Source organism: Scyliorhinus torazame, chromosome 9, assembly GCF_047496885.1.
Source record: "Scyliorhinus torazame isolate Kashiwa2021f chromosome 9, sScyTor2.1, whole genome shotgun sequence".
NCBI classification, from domain to species: domain Eukaryota; kingdom Metazoa; phylum Chordata; class Chondrichthyes; order Carcharhiniformes; family Scyliorhinidae; genus Scyliorhinus; species Scyliorhinus torazame.
Window position 1 is genome coordinate 164,345,665 of NC_092715.1, and position 21,963 is coordinate 164,367,627.

The 21,963-nt window shown below is 47.0% G+C and overlaps 1 protein-coding gene across 6 annotated transcripts in view; it reads left to right on the forward strand.

Annotated features, from left to right (window-relative positions):
* Nucleotides 1-1,004: 1,004 nt before the first annotated feature.
* The window catches only part of aopep (aminopeptidase O (putative)), a 480,514-nt gene continuing 459,555 nt past the window's right edge, over nucleotides 1,005-21,963 (forward strand). For 2 of the 6 annotated variants that reach the window (XM_072516725.1, XM_072516726.1), the window contains exons 1-2: nucleotides 1,005-1,730; nucleotides 3,575-4,565. In XM_072516725.1, the coding sequence (XP_072372826.1) occupies nucleotides 3,748-4,565 (818 nt within the window). In that variant the 5' untranslated portion in view covers nucleotides 1,005-1,730; nucleotides 3,575-3,747. The remainder of the gene's footprint in view (nucleotides 1,731-3,574; nucleotides 4,566-21,963) is intronic. The other 4 variants (XM_072516724.1, XM_072516723.1, XM_072516722.1 and 1 more) reach the window with 4 other exon arrangements.

The window sequence follows — 21,963 nt, forward strand, 5'->3', positions numbered from 1 at the left end:
GCCTACATTGAGTACCCCGACGCCAGGCAAGATACGGTTTCCCTCCGGGATCTGGCACCCGCTGTATCCACTACAGACACCCCTTCCCGCTCCCCTGCAGGACCCGGCACCCCCTACAACACACCCCCTCCTGGCCCCAACCCCCCGTTGGTGAGCACCTACCGCGCACCCCCCCTATACACACCCCGTCGGCGCCAGCACCGCTACTCCTGGCCCCGCCTATTCTCTCTGCGCCCTGTTCCCCTGCCCCGACCCGGACCGAAGCTCCGACCGCTGTGCTCCTGGACGTACCCTCAACCAAGACGTCCGTGTCCACCGCACCACCGCCCGAACTGAGGTCGATCGATGAGGACGATCCGGCCACCGAGACAGATGGACCTATGATGGCACTTCACCCCCGCCGGACTCTTTTTTTAAACAGGGGGTGAATGTGATGAACGGTTACTGTTACACTGTACCCTTGTCATCATGTCAGGTGATGTCCCCTTTAAGACCGGGCTTGGAACCCTGGGGAACTCCGCCTCCGCTCACCTGGGAGCCGTAAATAAGGGGCCGCCTTGTGGGCAGTGCAGCAGTTAGCACACGTTTCGGCTCTAGTCTAGTTCTTAATTTATTAAAGCCTTCTTTACTGTTTACACTCTAAGCGTCATTATTGAGGGTACAATTGTGTACAGTTTTGGCCTCCTCATCAAAGGAAGGATATACTTGCCATTGAGGGAGTACCACAGAGATTCACCAGACAGATGGTGAGATTGTTTTATGAGGAGAAATTAAGGAAACTGGGTCTGTATTATTTCGAGTTTGGAAGTATGAGTGGTGATCTCCTTGAAAACTACAAAATTCTTACACTACATGACAGGGTAGATGTAGCTAGGATGTTTCCACTGGCTGATGAGTGGAAGCAGGGGACACAGTCTCAGAATAGGAGCTGGCCATTTAAGAATGTGATCAGGAGGAATTTCCCAACTCACGAGGTTGGTGAATCTTTGAATCTACTTCCAGCCAGAGGGAGCACAATTGCTGGATACTGACACCAAGGGATATGGGAAAGTGTAGAAGTAGATGATCAGCCACAAATTAATTGAATGCTAGAACAGGCTCGGCGGGCCGAATGGTCTACTGTTCCTCTGGCCCTATATTACTCCTGTGCTCGCCTAGGATATAATGCCATGTTACCTCCACCTGGGTAGGCAGATGGGGGCCTCAGTTCAACATCCCATCTGAAAGGCTGCACCTCGGGCAGTGAAATGCTCCCGCGATCGGTGCTGCAGTGGGCAGTCAGCTCTGACTTCTGCGCTCCAGACCGGATTGGCCTCCAAACTCAAGAGGTGAGGAGGGCGCTGCCCACTCAGCCACGGCTGACAGGTGGAAAATAACATTCCCCGGGTGTTCGCACATCCACAACATTGGCTGTATAACGTCAATGATCTTTCGAGGGCACAGGAACGAAGAAACAATGTGCCGCCGCCGCCGCCGCATCGGCCTTGGGAGGAGCAGCTCCGGACTAACTGCCGCTCTCCGCTCGCGCCCTCTGCTGGGACAAACAACTGCCCGGGAGAGGCAGGCGCGGAGTGATGACGCGAACGGAGCGCGCCCGCGAGCAGTGCAATGAGAATGTGAAGAGGGAACAGAAGGTGGCGGGACTGACCTTTTTGTTGGCGACTGTGGAGTGCAGAGTGTTGACAGTAGGCTCATTCCCCAGAAACTGCAGACAGTAGCAGTTGAATAAGGTCAGTGGCTGTGTTGCTGCCAGTTTGCAATGCGGGGGGCTGTTCAGAGGCTCAACCTTCCTTCAGTGATCAGCAATAAGACTTTCATCCCCATCACTGCATTAAAATGAAGAATAAAATATGAACAGATGCTCCAAATTCACCACTCAATTAGGGTTGTATTGTCGGAGACACGTTTTAGTTTCCCGTTGCATCAGATTCTTAGCACATCATCGCACTGCTGTGTGCTTTGAACGAAAATATAAAAACATGTTTTCTTAACGTATGTTTGTATCTAAAAGTCTTCTGGAATGTGACAAAAATTCCTGCGCCTGGAAGTTTGCGTTGGACCACTTATTACCACATTGTGGCGCTGCCGTTTGTTGACTCTTGTTCGGTCTTCAATGCAATTTTACATCCGGAGACGGGAATTGTCCTCTTAGACAAGTTCATTATTTTCATTGAAAGGTTGTGAAAACAATTAACTTGTCGAAGGGCTGTCCGGATTTAAAAGCAAATGCAATTATTCGAACATTTTCGTTAGCTGACCTCAATACTGAATGGGCCAAATCAGTTATGTTTAGAGTTGCAGGCTGTTTCCTTGATCCAAGATGAAGTGAAGGAAGTTCTTCTATATGTAAAACAGAAATTTCTGCACATTTTAATTTAATGCAGGTGTTGTACCAAGCAGCAGAAACATAAAGTACAACCATTGTGTATTGTACAAAATGCTTCTTATTATGCTTGCAATTTTAATTAGCCATTTTATTTGATATTTTGTATAGTAATTAATCAACCTTCAGGTTAAATTAAATCAGTTTATGACAGGTGCAAAAGGATTTTAAAGATCATTGAAACTATTATTTTAAAGATGCCATTAAATATTCTCAAATGTTTTCAATTAATGTTTTAAATTGCATGCTCTCTTTTCCAACTAAATATAGTTTTATGGCATTAAAACAGTGATCTTAAAGCTATTTCGTTATTACAGTGTTTCAGATTTTTACAGTAGTTATTTTTCCCCCATATTTTATTTAAATGTTCGTTTTATAATACATGCAAAGACTGTGCAACATATAAAACATGATGCTGCTTTATTCTGTTCCATTTTGTTTCCTTTTCCTTTGTTTTTGTGTTTATTTCCATCCTCTTTGAACTGGCTTTTGGCTTTCCATTATCTGTATTTCAGCCCGGAATTCTGTAAAATATAAAGTGATCCTTTGAAGGGTGTACTTCTAGCTTTATTATGCTAATAAAACTTTCCACTAAATTCATAGTAGTTGATTCATAGTAGTTATTTTCTATTATTACTCAAATTTCTTGTATTCCATATTGTCCGATATGACATTCAGTCACTTATCAACTGTTTATTCTGACAGGCTAGAGCAGAACAAATGTTTTGCCTAAACATGAAATCTACTGGAAAATATAAATGTGCATATTTCTGCAGCCTGAATCTTAGCATGACATCAACCTACCTCTTGAGGTAGATCTCATGCCAGTACCAACTCTGAGGTTGTAAAGTGTGAACCCTCAGGGGCTTTGCTGTCAAATTTACCTTCACAGCAGCCTTCATATTTTAATGTGTTCAAGATGTGATTTCTCCCAAAACAAATGTGTCTTTTTAGCAGAATCCAGCAGAGAGTCAGCAACATAAACAGCATGATTCCATACAATCCAACATTGTAGATTTAACCGATGAGCCTTTGTAAAAGCACTGGGACTCTGTATAAACATTGTAATGCAGGGAAACTTAAAAGTAGAATTTCACTGCATTGCAAAACTTTATTCCAGCAAAGGGCACTTACAGAGATGACTGTTAGATTATTTGCATAATTAGTAATTCTCTTTTTTTTTGTGTACAGGTTTTTACAGAAAAAAAACAAACCGCTACAAATATAGAAGACAGGTTACAGAAGTCATGGGTGTTTTTAAACAATAAAGCAATATTCAAGGCATGCTTAAAATACTGGAACACCAATGATATTTACATTTATGATTTTGGGTATTGTTGGACAACTACGTCCTTGTCCTCGCTATGAATGAAAACACAGCGTCAGCTCTCGACCCCAATGAAGATGACCTTCCTCTCATGGCCAATGCTGGTTGCATGCTAGTCAGACACTATGTGATAGATCTGGCAGTGAACTTCGACAAGAAAGTCATCAACAGTACCATTGTCCTCTTCCTAGAAGCCAACCAAGCATATAAAAAAGTCTCTGACTCTGTGGGAACAGGTTGCTGTCCTTACTCACGGGCATTATTTGAAACTGAGCAACCTGGTCTTTCAAGCGATCCCACTGCAAGAGGTGCTGCTTGTTCATCTGTGGATAAGATATGCAATCTATCTGAGCATAGTGGTGACAGAGTTGCCAATGTTAATAGTTGTAACCATAGCAACAAAGAGTGGGCTAGTGGTATTTCTGGTACAAGGGAACACTGCAGTGATGGGGAGGATTTTGTGCTTGTGCTGGATTGTTGCGATCTGCTGGTGCACAAGGTAGAAGAGGTAAATGTCATTGCTGCAGCTGGCATTGAGAAACTGATGAGGATGGACATGCCCAAGCCAGAAAATGGCACTTACTCTCAGAGACTGCAGAATGATGTCCAGAGAAGCATTGTGGATGATATTTTAGGTTTAGCAGCAGAATGCTGGCAGCAACAGCATTATTATTACCTCAAGTGCAGTCAAGCTCCTGGCTGTGGAGATCTCCAGTTCCAGACTGACATGTGGAGCCTGAAAATAAAGAAACTAGGAATCCAAACTCCAAAAGACTTCCCTCGTGTATTGAGGATCTGTTATGAAACAAAGCCGGAGGGTAGTTCGGTGAGGTGGACTAAGGATCAAAGTGGCAGGTTGGTTACTTTCAAGTATAATGCTTTTGTTTGGAATTGGGTATTATTCTTTGACATATGGAGCTGTCGGATGCAGTTGTCGTTCAGTTAATGATGCAGGTTGCAAGCTGTTTGTTTTGTAAATAATGTATGGAAGATGATGTGTGAATGGCAATTTTCAAAATGAAATGAAGCATTTATTTTCCACTCATCAGTTTGTAATTTTCTCAAACAACCTTGAGAATATGATTCCTATTTTTCTGTGGAGCCTATCTTTTATAGGGGTGCTTTCAAAATTTGATAGCCTGGTTAACCTATTTGGTTACAATGACAATCAGTAGGTTTGGATATGGGGTATTTTATGTAACAGTCATCAGCAAGTACTGGTTTCATTGACAATTAAAGCATGTAATGTTGGCACAAATTACTTAAAATATTTGTAACATTAATAGAAGCTGCTTTGGATTGCAGATGGGTTAAAATTTGAGTGTTTCTATAAAGCTGTTTTTAAAATTTAGAGTACCCAATTCATTTTTTCCAATTAAGGGGAAATTAGCGTGGCCAATCCACCTACCCTGTGTTTCTATAAAGCTGATGTGTTTCGGCTTACAATGATTCAGAGGCTTTTTTTGAAAATATGTTTATTAAAGTTTACATTTTATAAAACACAAAATAAACAAATCCATACAAAATGCCATTTACAATCCCCCCCCCCCCCCACACACACACACACACACACACACAACCCACTGACTGTGACCAATTCCTAAGGATAAAAGACAAAGGTTGCCACCTCTGGCAGGCCCCAGACCCAGGACCCCCAAGACAGCCACCAACCTCTCCCCTAAGACAAGAGACAGAAAAGTCCTTAGTCCCAGAACCCTACTGTTCCCCCCCTCCCCCCCCCCCCCCACCCCCTAATAAACCTGAAATAAGCTTCCCAGAGACTCTACTTCATCATAGAATCATAGAATTTACAGTACAGAAGGAGGCTATTCGGCCCATCGAGTCCGCATCGGTTCCTGGAAAGCGCACCATGCCCAAGCCAAAACCTCCACCCTATCTCCACAACCCAGTAACCCCACTTAAGTTTTTTGGACACTAAGGGCAATTTAGCATTGTCAATCCACCTAAGCTGCACATCTTTGGACTGTGGGAGGAAACCGGAGCACCCGGAGGAAATCCACGCAGCCACGGGGAGAAAGTGCTAACTCCGCACAGACAGTGACCCAAGCCGGGAATCGAACCTGGGACCCTGGAGCTGTGAAACAAATGTGATAACCAATGTGCTACCGTGCTCCCCACTGAGCCTTGGTAAGCAGGTCCAACAAGCGCCAGTCCCTCCCCCCCACCTCACTCCCGATTTACTAGCTGAAACTTTACAGCTAGCAAAGGTAACCCGATGTTACGTGTTCAAAGACCAAAGGAAAAACGACATTCCCCAACCGTTTTGGCTACAGAAGAGTAATCAAAGCCCAACACCATTAAACGCCCCCCGGGGCCATATGCTCCCCATACTCTTACCTCGCCATTACCCCCCCCCCCCTTCCCCCTGACAACCATAGCCCTCTCAATCCCCAAAATACACTAGTTACAAGCTACAAAACATCTCAAACTAACCCCTCCCAACTGTCCCCATTAAAGTCCCAATCAAACCCATTCAATCAAGTCCATGCTCCTTGACAAAAACCTCTGCCTCTTCCAATGTATTGAAAAAATGATTTTTCAACCGAAAAGTCATTGTCAGCCTCGCCGGGTACACCACTCCAAACCTGACTCCACTCCTGAATAGCGCTGATTTTGCCTTATTAAAAGCTGCAGTCCACTTGGACATCTTGGTATACCCTAATGATGCTTCCTTCCCACCTCAAGTCCCTATTCACTGGCCATTGCAGAATCCATTACTTCTCCTGGAAGCTGTGGAATCCATTAATCACCGCCCGTGGTGGCTCATTTGCCCGTGGCGTACGCTGGAGTACTCAGTGGGCCTGATCCAACTCTGGAGGGGACAACCGCCCGTCCCCACCCCCCAAGGGCTTGACAAACATCTGAGAAACGTACTCAGTCGGCTTTGGGCCCTCCACCCCCCTCGGGTAACCCCTCGATTCTGTGGCTCTGTCTCCTCGATCTCTTCTCCAAGGCATTCATCTTTGCCTTCAGAGCCTTGTTTCTCTCCACTGTCAGCAACATCGCAGCTTCCAATGAGTCGGTTTGATTCCCATGCTGTGACAAGGCAGCTAAATACCAATGTGCGGAGGCTCTTAAACGTGATAATGATGCCATCGGTGGAGGGAGAAGCGGAGATAGTGGCAGCTATGGACGCGGAGAAGGCCTTTGACCGAGTAGAGTGGGAGCAACTCTGGGAGGTGCTGCGTAGGTTTGGGTTCGGGGGAGGGTTTATCAGTTGGGTTACGCTCCTTTACAGAGCCCCGGTGGCGAGTGTAGTGATGAACCGGCGGAGGTCGGAGTACTTTCGAATGTACCGAGGGACGAGGCAGGGGCGCACCCTGTCCTCCCTGTTGTTCGCATTGGCGATCGAACCATTGGCCATGTCATTGAGGGAGTCTAATAAATGGAGGGGGGTGGTCCGAGGGGGAGAAGAGCATCGGGTGTCGCTATATGCGGATGACCTGTTGCTGTACGTGGCGGATCCAATGGAGGGGATGGTGGAGGCCATGCAGACTCTAAGGGAGTTTGGGGAGTTTTCGGGCTATAAGCTCAATGTAGGGAAGAGTGAGCTCTTTGTTTTACAGGCGGGGGACCAAGAAAGAGGGATAGGGGACCTACCGCTGAGGAGGGCGGAGGGGAGCTTTCGGTATCTGGGGATCCAGATAGCCAGGAGTTGGGGGACCCTACATAAACTGAATTTGACGAGGCTGGTGGAGCGAATGGAGGAGGATTTTAAAAGATGGGACATGCTACCGCTCTCGCTGGCGGGTAGAGTGCAATCGGTCAAAATGGTGGTCCTTCCGAGGTTTTTGTTTGTGTTTCAGTGCCTTCCCATCGTGATCACTGTGGCCTTTTTTAAGAGAAGTAGGCAGGAATATTATGGGGTTTGTGTGGGCAAATAAGACCCCGAGGGTAAGGAGAGGGTTCCTGGAACGCAGTAGGGACCGAGGAGGGTTGGCGCTGCCAAACCTGGGGAGCTACTACCGGGCAGCAAATGTGGCGATGATCCGCAAGTGGGTAATGGAGGGAGAGGGGGCGGCATGGAAGAGGATGGAGATGGCGTCCTGCAAAGGAACGAGCCTGGGGGCGTTGGTGACGGCACCGCTGCCGCTCTCGCCGACAAAGTATACCACGAGCCCGGTGGTGGCGGCAACGCTAAGGATCTGGGGCCAGTGGAGATGGCACAGGGGTGCAATGGGAGCATCGGTGTGGTCCCCGATCAGGGGTAACCATCGGTTTGTCCCGGGGAAGAGCTGGAATCGGGCGGGGATCAGAAGAATGGGGGACCTGTTCATTGACGGAACGTTTGCGAGCCTAGGGGCACTGGAGGAGAAGTTTGAGTTACCCCCGCGAAATGCCTTTAGATATATGCAGGTGAGGGCTTTTGTGAGGCGACAGATGAGGGAATTCCCGATGCTCCCGGCACAAGAAATTCAAGACCGGGTGATCTCGGGTGCATGGGTCGGGGAGGGCAAGGTGTCGGCAATAAACCAGGAGATGAAAGAAGAGGGGGAAGCGCTGGTAGAAGAGTTGAAGGGTAAATGGGAGGAGGAGCTGGGGAGGAGATCGAGGAAGGTCTGTGGGCTGCTGCCCTGGGTAGGGTTAATTCCTCCTCCTCGTGTGCCAGGTAGAGCCTGATACAATTTAAGGTGGTTCACAGAGCTCACTTGACGGGGGTGAGGTTGAGCAGGTTCTTTGGGGTAGAGGACAGATGTGGAAGGTGCTCAGGGAGCCTGGCGAACCATGTCCATATGTTTTGGTCATGCCCAGCACTGGAGGGGTTCTGGAGAGGAGTGGCGGGAGCAATATCTCAGGTGGTGAAAGTCCGGGTCAAGCCAAGCTGGGGGCTAGCAATATTTGGGGTAGTGGACGAACTGGGAGTGCAAGAGGCGAAAGAGGCCGGTATTCTGGCCTTTGCGTCCCTAGTAGCCCGGCGAAGGACCTTGCTAATGTGGAAGGAGGCGAAGCCCCCCAGTGTGGAGGCCTGGATAAACAATATGGCCGGGTTCATAAAGTTGGAGAGGATCAAGTTCGCCTTGAGAGGGTCTGCGCAGGGGTTCTACAGGCGGTGGCAATCGTTCCTAGACTATCCCGAGGAAGGTCGGTCAGCAGCAGCAGCAACCTGGGGGGGTAGCTGCCTGGGGGGGTGGATGAGCAAGAGATGACATGAAGAGTCGGGGAAACTGGCAAGTACGAGAGAGAGCCAGTGTACAAAGCTATGTAAATATACTATATTGCCATGTATATATCTTGCTCCGCGCGATTTCTCGTTTCTTTTTTTTTGTTACGGGGGGGGGGGTTATTGTTTGCAAGGGAGAAAAATTGTGTTAAAAACTTTAATAAATATATATTTTTTAAAAACTATGATTGCACTCCATTTTGGGAGTCCGAATAGATTATTTTTCTAATAAAATGGACAAAAAGCTTCCAGTTGCAAGTTATGTTTAGCAAGGTGAGGGATGTCAATGAGAGAAAGTGAAATATTGTTAGCATGGTCAGAAGCAGAATAAAGCTCCTCAAATGTATCTTAAGCCTAGCCTTAAAGGAGTTCCTCTTAATAAACCAGTGCAAAATATTTCCCATTTCTCTTACCAGCCATTCTTTAATTACTCTGAATGATGTTGCCAATTGAAGTGAATTATGGGATGGTTTTGTGCTCTGGCTGAATGCCTATCAAAAATTGCCATGGGATTATTGACACACATTTCACAAATGGTTCCTCCACCTGGCAGCAAAATAATGTCTTCATCCTCCGCTCCAGAAGTGAAAGATCAATATCTAATTTATTGCAGTATCCAACCATGGCAAATATGTTAACTATTTCATAGAATCATAGAATTCCTACAGTGCAGAAGGAGGCCATTCAGGCCATCGAGATTGCACCGACCCTCCGAAGGAGCACCCTACCTAGGCCCATGCCTTCACCCTTTACCCGTTTGACCATCTCTGAAGTATCAGGTGGAGTTAACAAATCAAATTGTGTTCGTAGTTTCCTCTTAAACAGCAGCATTGCTGGTGAACTTTGCATGGCAGCATGTACAGTGTTCGGATACGAGACTAGAAATTTGTTTACTCTTCTTGAGTCCCCTGGTCCTTCACCGCATTGATAGAATGCTTTAATGATTACACAAAATGTTCAGCTTATCCATTCATTGCTGGATGATATGGAGCTGACTTGATATGGTGTATACTGTTCTCTTTCAGGTAGTCCTCCAGTTCCTTAGAAGTAACCAGAGTAACACTATCACTGACAATCTGCTCCGGTGTTCCGAATCTTCCAATAGTTTTTCAATGGTCTGCTCAGTCGTCATTGATTTAATTATCGCGACTTCTGGTCACTTCCAGTGCATGTCCACAGTCACTAAGAACATGTGACCCTCCAGTGGACCAGCATAATCGATGTGTATTCTCTGCCATGGCTGAGTCGGCTATTCCCATGGATATAATGCTTGTAATGATGGCGTGTTCTTTGGTTTTGCGCAAGATTGGCATTGCCCAACGTTCTCTTCAATTTAGGCATCCAATCCTGGCCATTAAAAATAACTGCGGGCTAATTCCTTCATCCTCACCATACCAGGATGTCCCTCATGTAGTTGGACAAGGACTCCACTACGTAAGCATGGAAAAATAATCACATAGATTTCCCACAATAGAACACCATTCTGTACTGTTAACACAGGCTTTTGTGTGATGTAGGGTTTGAGGTCTGGAGTTTTCTTATGAACATCTGACAACGTTCCTTTTTGAACAAGTCCATCCATCACCTTCCTCATCACTGGATCAGTTCTTGTATATCTTTGAACTTGAGTTGAAGTCACAGGTACACTATCCATCAGCGAGAAATACAAAATATTGACAAAATGTTCTTCAAGGTCATCCTTGACTTGTAACCGCAATTGTGATAATGCATCAGTATTTGCATGCTGGTCAGACTTGTGATACTGGATATCGTAAGTGTGTGCCAACAATATCAATAACTACCTACTAGCTGCCAAATAAGGTATATCCTTGTACAACCCAAAGATTGTAGTCAAGGGGCAGCAATCCATCAAAAGGATGAAATGACGCCCATATAGGACACCGAAAATGGTGCTCAAAGCTTCTTTTTCTAGCTGAGCGTAAATAATTTCTGCGCTTGTAAGAGTGCGTGAAGCAAATGCTTCGGCTTTCCTCTCCTGAAGGCACAATGTGCAAGAGGACTGCACCCACCCCATAGGGTGAGGCATCGCAAGCTAATTATCATAGAATTTACAGTGCAGAAGGAGGCCACCCGGCCCATCGAGTCTGCACCGGCTCTTGGAAAGAGCACCCTACCCAAGGTCAACACCCTATCCCCATAACCCAGTAACCCCACCCAACACTAAGGGCAATTTTTGGACACTAAGGACAATTCATCATGGCCAATCCACCTAACCTGCACATCTTTGGACTGTGGGAGGAAACCGGAGCACCCGGAGGAAACCCACGTACACACGTGGAGGATGTGCAGACTCCGCACAGACAGTGACCCAAGCCGGAATCGAACCTGGGACCCTGGAGCTGTGAAGCAATTGTGCTATCCACAATGCTACCGTGCTGCCCGAATGTAACTTAATTTTTGGATTATAATGAACCAACAGCTTTGATTTCAGGAAAGCGTCTTTCACTTCATTGTATGCATTTTCACATTCTTCTGACCAGTGCCATGCCTATTTGACACAGAGCAATGTGTCTAAAGGATTCAATTGTGTGCTAAATTAAGCACAAATTTACCACAATAATTGATCAATCCGAGGGCAGCACAGTAACACAGTGGTTAACACAGTTGCTTCACAGCTCCACGGCCCCAGGTTCGATTCCTTGCTTGGGCCACTGTCTGTGCGGAGTCTGCACGTTCTCCCTGTGTCTGCGTGGGTTTCCCCTGGGTGCTCCGGTTTCCTCCCACAGTCCAAAGATGTGCAGGTTAGGTGGATTGGCCATGATAAATTGCCCTTAGTGTCCAAAAAGGTTTAGGTGGGGTTACTGGGTCACAGGGATGGAGGCAAGATGTGGGCTTAGTAGTGCTCTTTCCAAGGGCCGGTGCAGACCTGATGGGCCGAATGGCCTCCTTCTGCACTGTAGGTATTCTAATATCATCAAGTGTTGTACCAAATTCACAATATCGAGCTAAATTTCTTAAAGACGCTATAAACTATAAAATTATTTCGCCTTCTTCCTGACTATGGCGTGGAATCTGAACCTTTCTGCAATCAATAATGGTTGAGGAGAGAAACGTCCCTCTAAAATTTTAATTAATCCACTTGTTTCTTGTTTCTGTAGCCTCAATCCTCATTGCCAGTTTTCTCACTTGTTATATTTATTTTCTGCTCCAAAGAGAAAAGGTGTGGAGGTGCACACAGTCTGGATTCTTGTAAAACACGATGAGAGGTTTATTAAGGGTGTTGCTCACGACTTCCGGTTGCGGCGATGCACTGCTAAGCCGCACGTTTTGGCAGCTCCCGTTCGAACGGACTTTTGGGCTCTTTTCGGGAGCCCCAACGGAAATTTTTTCAGACCAAACCCAGTGTGGGGTGACGAAGGAAGGTGCCCCCCCCCCGTGTATGTATGGAAAGGACTAGCGGTAGTGGCCAGATTGCGAAGGATCCTTTGGAGCAGCGGCAGAGAAGAGAAGGGAGAAGCAAGATGGCGGCGGATGGAGCCCAGACGACATGGGGCCCGGACCAGCAGGAATTCCTCCCGACGATGTGTGGAGGAACTAAAGAAGGAGGTGCTGGCGCCGATGCTATTGGTAATTGATGGACTGAAGGAAACACAAAAGGTCCAGGCGATAGAGCTCCGTGGAGTGAAGGCACAGGCAGCCGAAAATGAGGATGAGGTACAGGGCCTGGTGGTAAAAACGGAGACGCATGAGGTGCTACATAAGAGATGATTCGAAAGGCTGGAAGCCCTGGAGAACAGCTCGAGGAGGAAGAACCTACGGATTCTAGGTCTCCCAGAAGGAACAGAGGGAGCTGATGTTGGGGCTTATGTGAGCACGATGCTCCATACGCTAATGGGAGCTGAGGCCCCAACGGGCCCCCTGGAGGTGGAAGGAGCTCACCGGGTCCTTGTGAGAAGACCAAAGGCAGGTGAAATACCAAGGGCGATAGTGGTGAGATTTCACCGCTTCATGGACAGAGAGGCTTTCTTGAGCTGGGCCAAGAAGGTACGGAGTAGCAAATGGGAGAATGCGGTGATACGAGTGTATCAGGACTGGAGCGCGGAGGTGGCAAGAAGGAGGGCGAGCTTTAATTGGGCCAAGGTGGTGCTCCACAGGAAGAAAATAAAATTTGGGATGCTGCAGCCGGCAGCAATTGTGGGTCACGCATCAGGGCAAGCACCACTACTTCGAAACGGCGGATGAGGCATGGACCTTCATTCAAGAAGAGAAACTGGACTAGAACTGAGAGTTTGATGGGGAGAAACAACGAGGTGGTGGTACAGAAATGTAAAGTGGGAAATGGTAGGTTCAGTGTATATAGTAACGTTGGATGGGGAATTTCTCTCCTCTAGATGGGGGGGACACGAAGAAATGTGGGCGCCAGTGGAAAAAGGGACAGAGAGGGGGGATGGGGAATGAGGGAGCTGCGCCATAGGGGGCGGGGCCGATAGGAAAGCGCGGGGGATGGCTAGTCGGCGGCGAGTGGCCCCCCAATCCGGCTGATCACGTGGAATGTGAGAGACCTAAATGGGCCGATTAAGAGGGCCTGGGTGTTCGCACACTTAAAAAGACTGAAGGCGGACGTAGTCATGCTCCAGGAGACGCATTTGAAGGTGGCGGATACAGGTTAGGTTAAGAAAAGGATGGGTGGGACAGGTATTCCACTCAGGGTTGGACGTGAAAAACAGGGGGGTGGCGATACTGGTGGGGAAACGGGTGTCGTTCGAGGCTAAGAATATATTGGTGGATAACGGGGGCAGATATGTGATGGTGAGTGGTAGATTGCAGGGAGAGGTGGTCGTGCTGGTAAATGTATCTGCCCCGAACTGGGATGACGCGGATTTATGAAGCGGATGCTGGGACGTATCCCGGACCTGGAGGTGGGAAGCTTGGTAATGGGGGGGGGACTTCAGTACTGTGCTGGATCCAGGGCTAGACCGGTCTAGATCCAGGACTGGAAGATGGCCGGCAGCGGCCAAGGTGCTTAGGGGATTTATGGAACAAATGGGGGGAGTGGATCCGTGGAGGTTTGCTAGGCCGTTGGCCAAAGAGTTCTCCTTTTTCTCCCATGTCCACAAGGTATATTCCCGAATAGACTTCTTTGTTATGAGTAGGGCACTGATCTCAAAGGTGGCAGGGACGGAGTACTCTGCCATAGCCGTTTCAGACCATGCCCCGCATTGGGTGGATCTGGAACTAGGAGAGGAGAGGGAGCAGCGCCCACTCTGGCGACTAGATGTGGGACTATTGGCGGATGAGGGGGCCTGTGGAAGGGTGCTGGGGTGTATTGAGAGATACCTGGAGGTTAATGACTATGGTGAGGTCCAGGTGGGGGTAGTATGGGAAGCGCTGAAGGCAGTGGTTCGGGGAGAGCTGATCTCCATTAGAGCCCACAAGGAGAAACAAGAGGGCAAAGAAAGGGAGAGATTAGTGGGGGAGATTTTGAGGGTGGATAAAAGATATGCGGAGGCCCCAGACGAAGGACTATATAGAGAAAGGCGAAGATTTCAGACGGAATTTGACCTGCTGACCACAGGAAAGACAGAGGCACAATGGAGGAAGGCACAGGAGATGTGATATGAGTATGGGGAAAAGGCGAGCCGGCTGCTGGCCCACCAACTTCGTAAGACGATAGCGGCGAGAGAGATTGGGGGAGTTAGGGATGAAACGGGAACTATGGAGCAGAGAGCAGGGAAGGTAAATGAGGTGTTTAAGACCTTTTATGAGAGGCTATATAAGTCCCAACCCCCGGGGGGAAAAGAGGGAATGCTACATTTTCTGGACCAACTAAGGTTCCCGAGGGTGGAGGAACAGGAGGTGGCAGGTCTGGGGGCGCTAATCGAGGTGGACGAGGTGACTAAGGGACTGGGGAACATGCAGGCAGGGAAGGCCCGGGGCCAGACGGGTTTCCGGTGGAATTCTACAGGAAATATGTGGACCTGTTGGCCCCGCTGTTGGCGAGAACCTTTAACGAGGCCAGGGAAGGGGGGATACTACCCCCGACAATGTCGGATGCGACGATATCATTAATTCTGAAGCGGGATAAAGATCCGCTGCAATGTGGGTCATATAGGCCTATCTCACTCCTAAATGTAGATGCCAAACTGCTAGCAAAAGTGCTGGCGACAAGGATAGAGGATTGCGTCCCGGGGGTGGTGCATGAAGACCAGACAGGGTTTGTAAAGGGGAGACAACTGAATGTCGACGTTCGACGGCTGCTGGGGGTGATGATGACGCCCCCAGCGGAGGGGGAGGCAGAGATAGTGGCGGCGATGGATGCGGAGAAGGCATTCGATAGGGTGGAGTGGGACTATTTGTGGGAGGTGCTGAGGAGGTTTGGGTTCGGGGAGGGGTTTGTTAGATGGGTCAGACTCCTATATGGGGCCCCAGTGGCAAGTGTAGTCACAAACCGGCAAAGATCGGGGTATTTTCAGCTACACAGGGGAACAAGACAGGGGTGTCCCTTGTCCCCATTACTGTTCGCGTTGGCAATTGAACCACTGGCCATAGCGTTGAGGGACTCTAAGAAATGGAGAGGGGTGGTTAGAGGGGGAGAGGAGCATCGAGTGTCACTCTACGCTGATGACTTACTGCTGTATGTTGCGGACCCTGTAGAGGGGATGCCAGAGGTTATGCAGACACTGAGGGAGTTTGGAGATTTCTCGGGATACAGGCTAAATATGGGGAAGAGCGAGCTTTTTGTAATACACCCCGGGGACCAGGGAAGAGGAATAGACGCTCTGCCGTTATGGAGAGTGGAAAGGAGCTTCCGATATTTGGGGATCCAGGTAGCTAGAAGCTGGGGAACTCTACACAGACTTAATCTGACGCAACTGGTGGAGCAGATGGAGGAGGACTTCAAGAGGTGGGATATGTTGCCGCTCTCATTGGCGGGCAGAGTGCAGGCGGTAAAAATGATGGTTCTCCCGAGGTTTCTTTTCGTGTTTCAGTGTCTCCCCATTCTGATCACAAAGGCCTTTTTCAAAAAACTAGACAGGAGTATTATGAGCTTTGTGTGGGCAGGGAAGACCCCGAGGGTAAAGAGGGAGTTCCTGCAGCGCAGTAGGGATAGAGGGGGACTGGCGCTGCCGAGCCTGAACAACTACTACTGGGCCGCCAATGTGGCGATGGTTTGTAAGTGGATGAGGGAGGGAGAGGGGGCGGCGTGGAAGAGGCTGGAGATGGCGTCCTGTAAAGGAACGAGCCAGAAGGCGCTGGTGATGGCGCCGCTGCCGTTCTCCCCGAAAAGGTATACCACAAACCCAGTGGTGGTGGCAACCTTGAGGATCTGGGGGCAGTGGAGGCGACAAGGGGGGGTGACGGGTGCCTCGGTGTGGTCACCGATTAGGAATAACCACAGGTTTGTCCCAGGAAGGATGGACGGGGGGTTCCAGAGCTGGCAACGAGCAGGAATTAGGAAACTGAGGGACCTGTTCATAGACGGGACATTTGCGAGCCTGGGAGCGTTGGAGGAAAAGTATGAGTTGCCCCCGGGGAATATCTTCAGATATATGCAAGTGAGGGCGTTTACGAGGCAACAGGTGAAGGAATTTTCCACAGCTCCCGACACAGGGGATCCAGGATAGAGTGATTTCGGGGGTATGGGTCGGGGAGGGCAAAGTGTTCGAAATATATCAGGGGATGAGAGATGAGGGGGAGGTGCTGGTAGAGGAGCTGAAGGGAAAATGGGAAGAAGAGCTGGGGGAGGAGATTGAAGAGGGGCTGTGGGCTGATGCCCTAAGTAGGGTAAATTCCTCGTCTTTGTGTGCCAGGCTTAGCCTGATTCAATTTAAGGTTCTACATAGAGCACATATGACGGGAGCAAGAATGAGCAGGTTCTTCGGAGTGGAGGACAGGTGCGGGAGGTGCTTGGGAAGCCCGGCGAACCACACGCACATGTTCTGGTCGTGTCCGGCATTGGATGAGTACTGGAGGGGAGTGGCAAGGGTGATCTCAAAGGTGGTGAAGGTCCGGGTGAAGCCAGGCTGGGGGTTAGCGATATTTGGGGTAGCGGAAGAGCCGGGAGTGCAGGAGGCGAAAGAGGCCGACATTCTGGCCTTTGCGTCCCTGATAGCCCGGCGAATGATCCTACTTATGTGGAAGGAAACGAACCCCCCCGGCGTGGAGACCTGGATAAACGACATGGCAGGGTTCATAAAGCTGGAACGAATAAAATTTGCGCTGAGAGGATCGGCTCAGGGGTTCTCCAGGCGGTGGCAACCGTTCCTTGACTATCTCGCGGAACGTTAAGGGAAAATAGATTGACAGCAGCAGCAACCCGGGAGTTGGGGGGGGGCGGGGCACTATTTTTTGTCACTTTGTTAGTTCACTATATTATTTAAATAATGTTATTTACCAGTTATTGTATTATTTTATGTTGATTTGTAAAACGGAAAAATGTTGTTTGTAAACTTTAATAAAATATATTTTTTTAAAAAAGGGTGTTGCTCACAAAATCCAGATGGTGAACTGCTCAAAGCCCCCGCAAACACGCTGATGATGTCATTACACATCACATGCGAAGAACCAGAAATAATGTATTCCTAGATACATAACAATTTTAACAACCACTAGGACCTATTTTCTGTCCCTCTGGGATCAGTGATTGTTAGAACTTGGACAAAAGTAGGATGAAGGTACTTCAGTTATTGCATGTACTGTATGCTGATTTAACTCATGAGGCCGAGATGAGATCAGCCATGATTGTATTGAATCATGCTCGGAGCGGCTCAATTGCCTACTCGTGCTCTTAGTTCTTAGGTTCCTCAGTATATCTTAGAATCCTCTAAATAATGAATGCAGAGGATCAATAATGAGGGCGAGTGTTCTTTCCACAGCCACTGATATGAGAAAGTCATATCACATTGGGTATTTTATTTATAGAGATGGACAGTGTTTACTTTTTCAGTTAAATTTTTATATATAGATATTTTTGTGTTAAGGAAGATAGAGTGATTCCAGTTGTACTTAGGTTTCTTATGAACTTTGGTGCCTAGAAGTCTATGGCTGAAAGGTCAGTCTTTTGAGTTTGTTATATATATTATACATATAGAGAGAGAGATTTTACAGCCTCTGAAGTTAGAGATGGGTTATAAAGGGGTTCGAAGTTCTGTGAAGTTGGAGAAAAAACACAGTCAAATAAACTGGGCTGTTGCCTAGTGACTGGTCAAGTGAAACAGAGACTCTGAAAAAGACTGGAGACTTCAGTTTGTGTCAGAGTGAAGACAGGGCTTTTCAGCTCTCTATGATTAGAAATATTACAAGGCTGTAGGAGACCAAGTTTAGGGGACTCGTGTTTGTCTGTAGTTGAAGCAATAGTAAATTAAAAGTATGGTTTTAGGTGTCTCGGGGAGAGATACGAGTTGGCTGAGAAACATCAAGTGAATGCTGAAGAGTCCACTGGAAGAAAGTTATTTGCATGCATTTCAGTCTCAAGCAAGGAGTCTTTGTATCAAGCTAACCATAATTCTTCATTGGTTTATGTGTCTGTAAAGATATTGCTAGGTAAAGGAATATTGGGAAATTGAATCATCTTATGTTTGTATTGCGATCTTTCTGATCTTTTTTACTGGCGTAATAGAACATAGAAAAATACAGCACAGAACAGGCCCTTCGGCCCACGATGTTGTGCCGAACCTTTGTCCTAGATTAAGAACAAATTAATCTACACCCCATCATTCCACCGTAATCCATGTACCTATCCAATAGTATAGTTAATTTTTCTTGTTTTAATAAGTATTTTATTCTTTGTGCTCAACGTTCATCAGCAGACTCCTGTGAATTTGTTCAGTAGCTTTCCTCCAGGGTTTCTACAAAAACAAAGTAAGGAACTATCATAGAACATAGAACATTACAGCGCAGTACAGGCCTTAAGCTAGGTTTCACTCTGTTCAGTATTAACAGTTGGATTTGTAGCAAAATTGAATATAGTGGCAAATATTTAAGCATTCTGTTTCACTTTAGAATCAAATATTAATATTATGACAATTATTGTTGGTTTGTAAACTTTTTAAGTCACTGCGTGCTGATCATGTCAAGGGTTTATTAATTTAAATTTGTAGATTTATTCACGTTCTTCACATCTACAGGCTAAATAAATATTCACTTACTTGCTAATTAACCAAAATAATCAGGAACTCTTTTGGCTATTGCATTAGCCAATGTGGAATTGAGCCTTCCAGATATGGAAGAATGAAAAGGAAGAACAAACTTGCATTCAAATGATGCCTTTCACGTCTTTTTGTGTTCTAAAGCACATCAGTGTTAATTAAATATAGTCGCAATTCTTTTCTAGGCGAACACAACAGCTAAGTTCTGTCAAGATTTTATAAATGACCAAGTAATCTGTTTTCATACTGTTGGTTAAAAGATAAATATTGGTAACAGGTTCTTTGAGAATAATGTGGTGCATCATCGCATCCACCTGAACAAGGAAGCAGGACCTCTGGAAGCAGAACCTCTGGTTAATATCTCAATGGTTTGACAATGCAGCTCTCACTGCATGCTGCACTCAAGGTCAGCTTTGGTTATGTGCTCAAGTCCTGGACTTAGACTAGAAACCATTGCCGTCTAACTCGAATGCGTAAAATAAATCAACTTTAAATGCAACGTCTGCAATTTCTGTGCTTTCACTCTGCACATTGCATTGTAAATAGAAATAATCAGTGAGACTGTAACTCCCGGGACTGCTTGCAGTCGGTGGGCAGACAGCCTGGTACAGACAAAGTCTGTGCAATATTAATGGATTAATGAGCTACAGTAAATGAAATGTTCCTGACATGCAGAGACACAGAAACTGTTCAACGAGCAAAGTCCAGGGCCACCATCGCTTTAAAATATGGAACTTTGATAGCGATATAAACCCTGCGGGAATACGCAAAGCTGGTATTGTCTGTGATATGGAGTTCAGAAAGTGAACACCCCCGTCCCAAGACATTAAAACATAGTTCATTTCTCAAAATGAGCCACTGAAATTTCTACCACTAATTTAAAAAAGAGTCAGTTGAGTTACTCCAGACAGATAGCGGTTAGCTTAGCCAAGCTGATAGGTACCGAAATTAAATATCTGATTTGCACTGTTATTAGCCTGAATAGTGGTGGGAACATTGCAGTTGGCTGAAGCTTTTTTGTTGTTGATTTTGGAGATGGGGTGGGGTGGGGCAGGAGAGAGAGAGAGTGAACCAGCTCCTGATGCTATTCAGTGATTCTCATTTGAAAGTTTTACTTTATTGTTGGGTGGCGACAGGACTATCCTAGATTGTATTGGCCATCTCTTATGTGGTTACACATCCTGCTGACACTCACTACTCAGCCTTGCGCAAGAAGAATGTTTTCTTTGGTAATGCATAAAGAATGAGCAGCACTCCAAAGTCACACTTCAGCACATGGGTACTTTAACATAGTCATAGTTCTTTGTAATAATCAGATTTTTAAAATTCCAGGATCTTAATGTTTGAGTAATTGGCAATAAACTTAACTTTGAAAGCCGATGATATTCCCTTATAATAAATGTTATTTTTCTGTGGTTTTTTTAGTTCTTGGCTTTATGCTCCATTTTTATGCCTGGTTTCTGAAAACTAATTTAATCCACATGCAATCATTTTCAAATCCCACATTTCTCTCTTCCAGGGTGGGTGGTTGAGAGCGTGGGCTGGGAAAGAGCTAAGTTGTGAATATTTTAACATTGGCTTTCCATGCATTCACGTTGAAATCAAGTTTCTTCATTTAAACACTAGTTTCAAATATTTGCCGGATTGCAAAACTGGAATTATTTTGCTTCCTATGTCTTTCCTTCGTTTTACATTCTTCAGTTTAAAATCTAAGCATGTGCTTGACTTCTCAATTTACCTCACCCTGTTTTGCTATGTTCAACTTATTTTTTTTAAAATAAATGTTTTATTGAGGTATTTTTTGGTATTATAACAGCAATATAATAAACAATGTACATGAAACTATAAACATAACGCAAAAGCCATCTCCCTCCCTTACAGGTCCCACCTTTATTAACTCCCTACTCTAAGCTAAACTAACCCCCCCCCCACCTTCTGCTGATGATTAATTTTCCGTGAAGAAGTCGACGAACGGTTGCCACCTCCGAGTGAACCCCAACAGTGACCCTCTCAAGGCAAACTTGATTTACTCCAAACAGAGAAAGCTAGCCATGTTCGATAGCCAGGTCTCCGACTTCGGGGGCTTTGAGTCCCTCCAAGCTAATAATATCCGTCTAAGGGCTACCAGGGAAGCAAAGGCTAGAACGTTTGCCTCTTTCTCCTCCTGGATTCCCGGGTCTTCCGACACCCCGAAAATCGGCACTTCTGGACTCAGTGGCACCCTTTTAACACCGTGGACATGACATCTGCAAACCCCTGCCAAAATCCCCTAAGTTTCGGACATGCCCAGAACATGTGGACATGGCTCGTTGGTCCTCCCGCACATTTTGCACACCTGTCTTCCACCCCAAAGAATCTGCTCATTCGGGCCACTGTCATGTGAGCCCGGTGAACGACCTTAAATTGTATCAGGCTGAGCCTGGCACATGTTGCGGACGTGTTGACTCTACTCAACGTGTCCGCCCACAGACCATCCTCTCTATCTCTCCTCCCAGCTCCTCCTCCCACTTGCGCTTCAGCTCCTCGGTCTGCGTCTTCTCTGACCCCATAAGTTCCTTGTAAATGTCCGAGACGCTCCCTTCTCCTACCCACCCTCTGGAAACTACCCTGTCCTGAATCCCCCTTAGCGGTAGAAGCGGGAAGGTTGATACCTGTTTACGTAGGAAGTCCCGCACCTGCAGATACCTGAATCTGTTTCCCCTTGCCAACCCAAACTTCTCCTCCAGCGCCCTCATACTCGGAAAGCTCCCCTCTATAAACATATCCCCATCCTCTCAATCCCTGCTCTCCGTCATATCCGGAATCCCCCATCCATACTTCCCGGGGAAAACCGGTGATTATTACAGATTGGGGACCAGACCGATGCTCCCACATGTCTCCTCCATTGCCCCCAGACTCTCAGGGCCGCCACCACCACGGGGCTGGTGGAGTACCGTGCCGGCGGGAACGGTAGAGGTGCAGT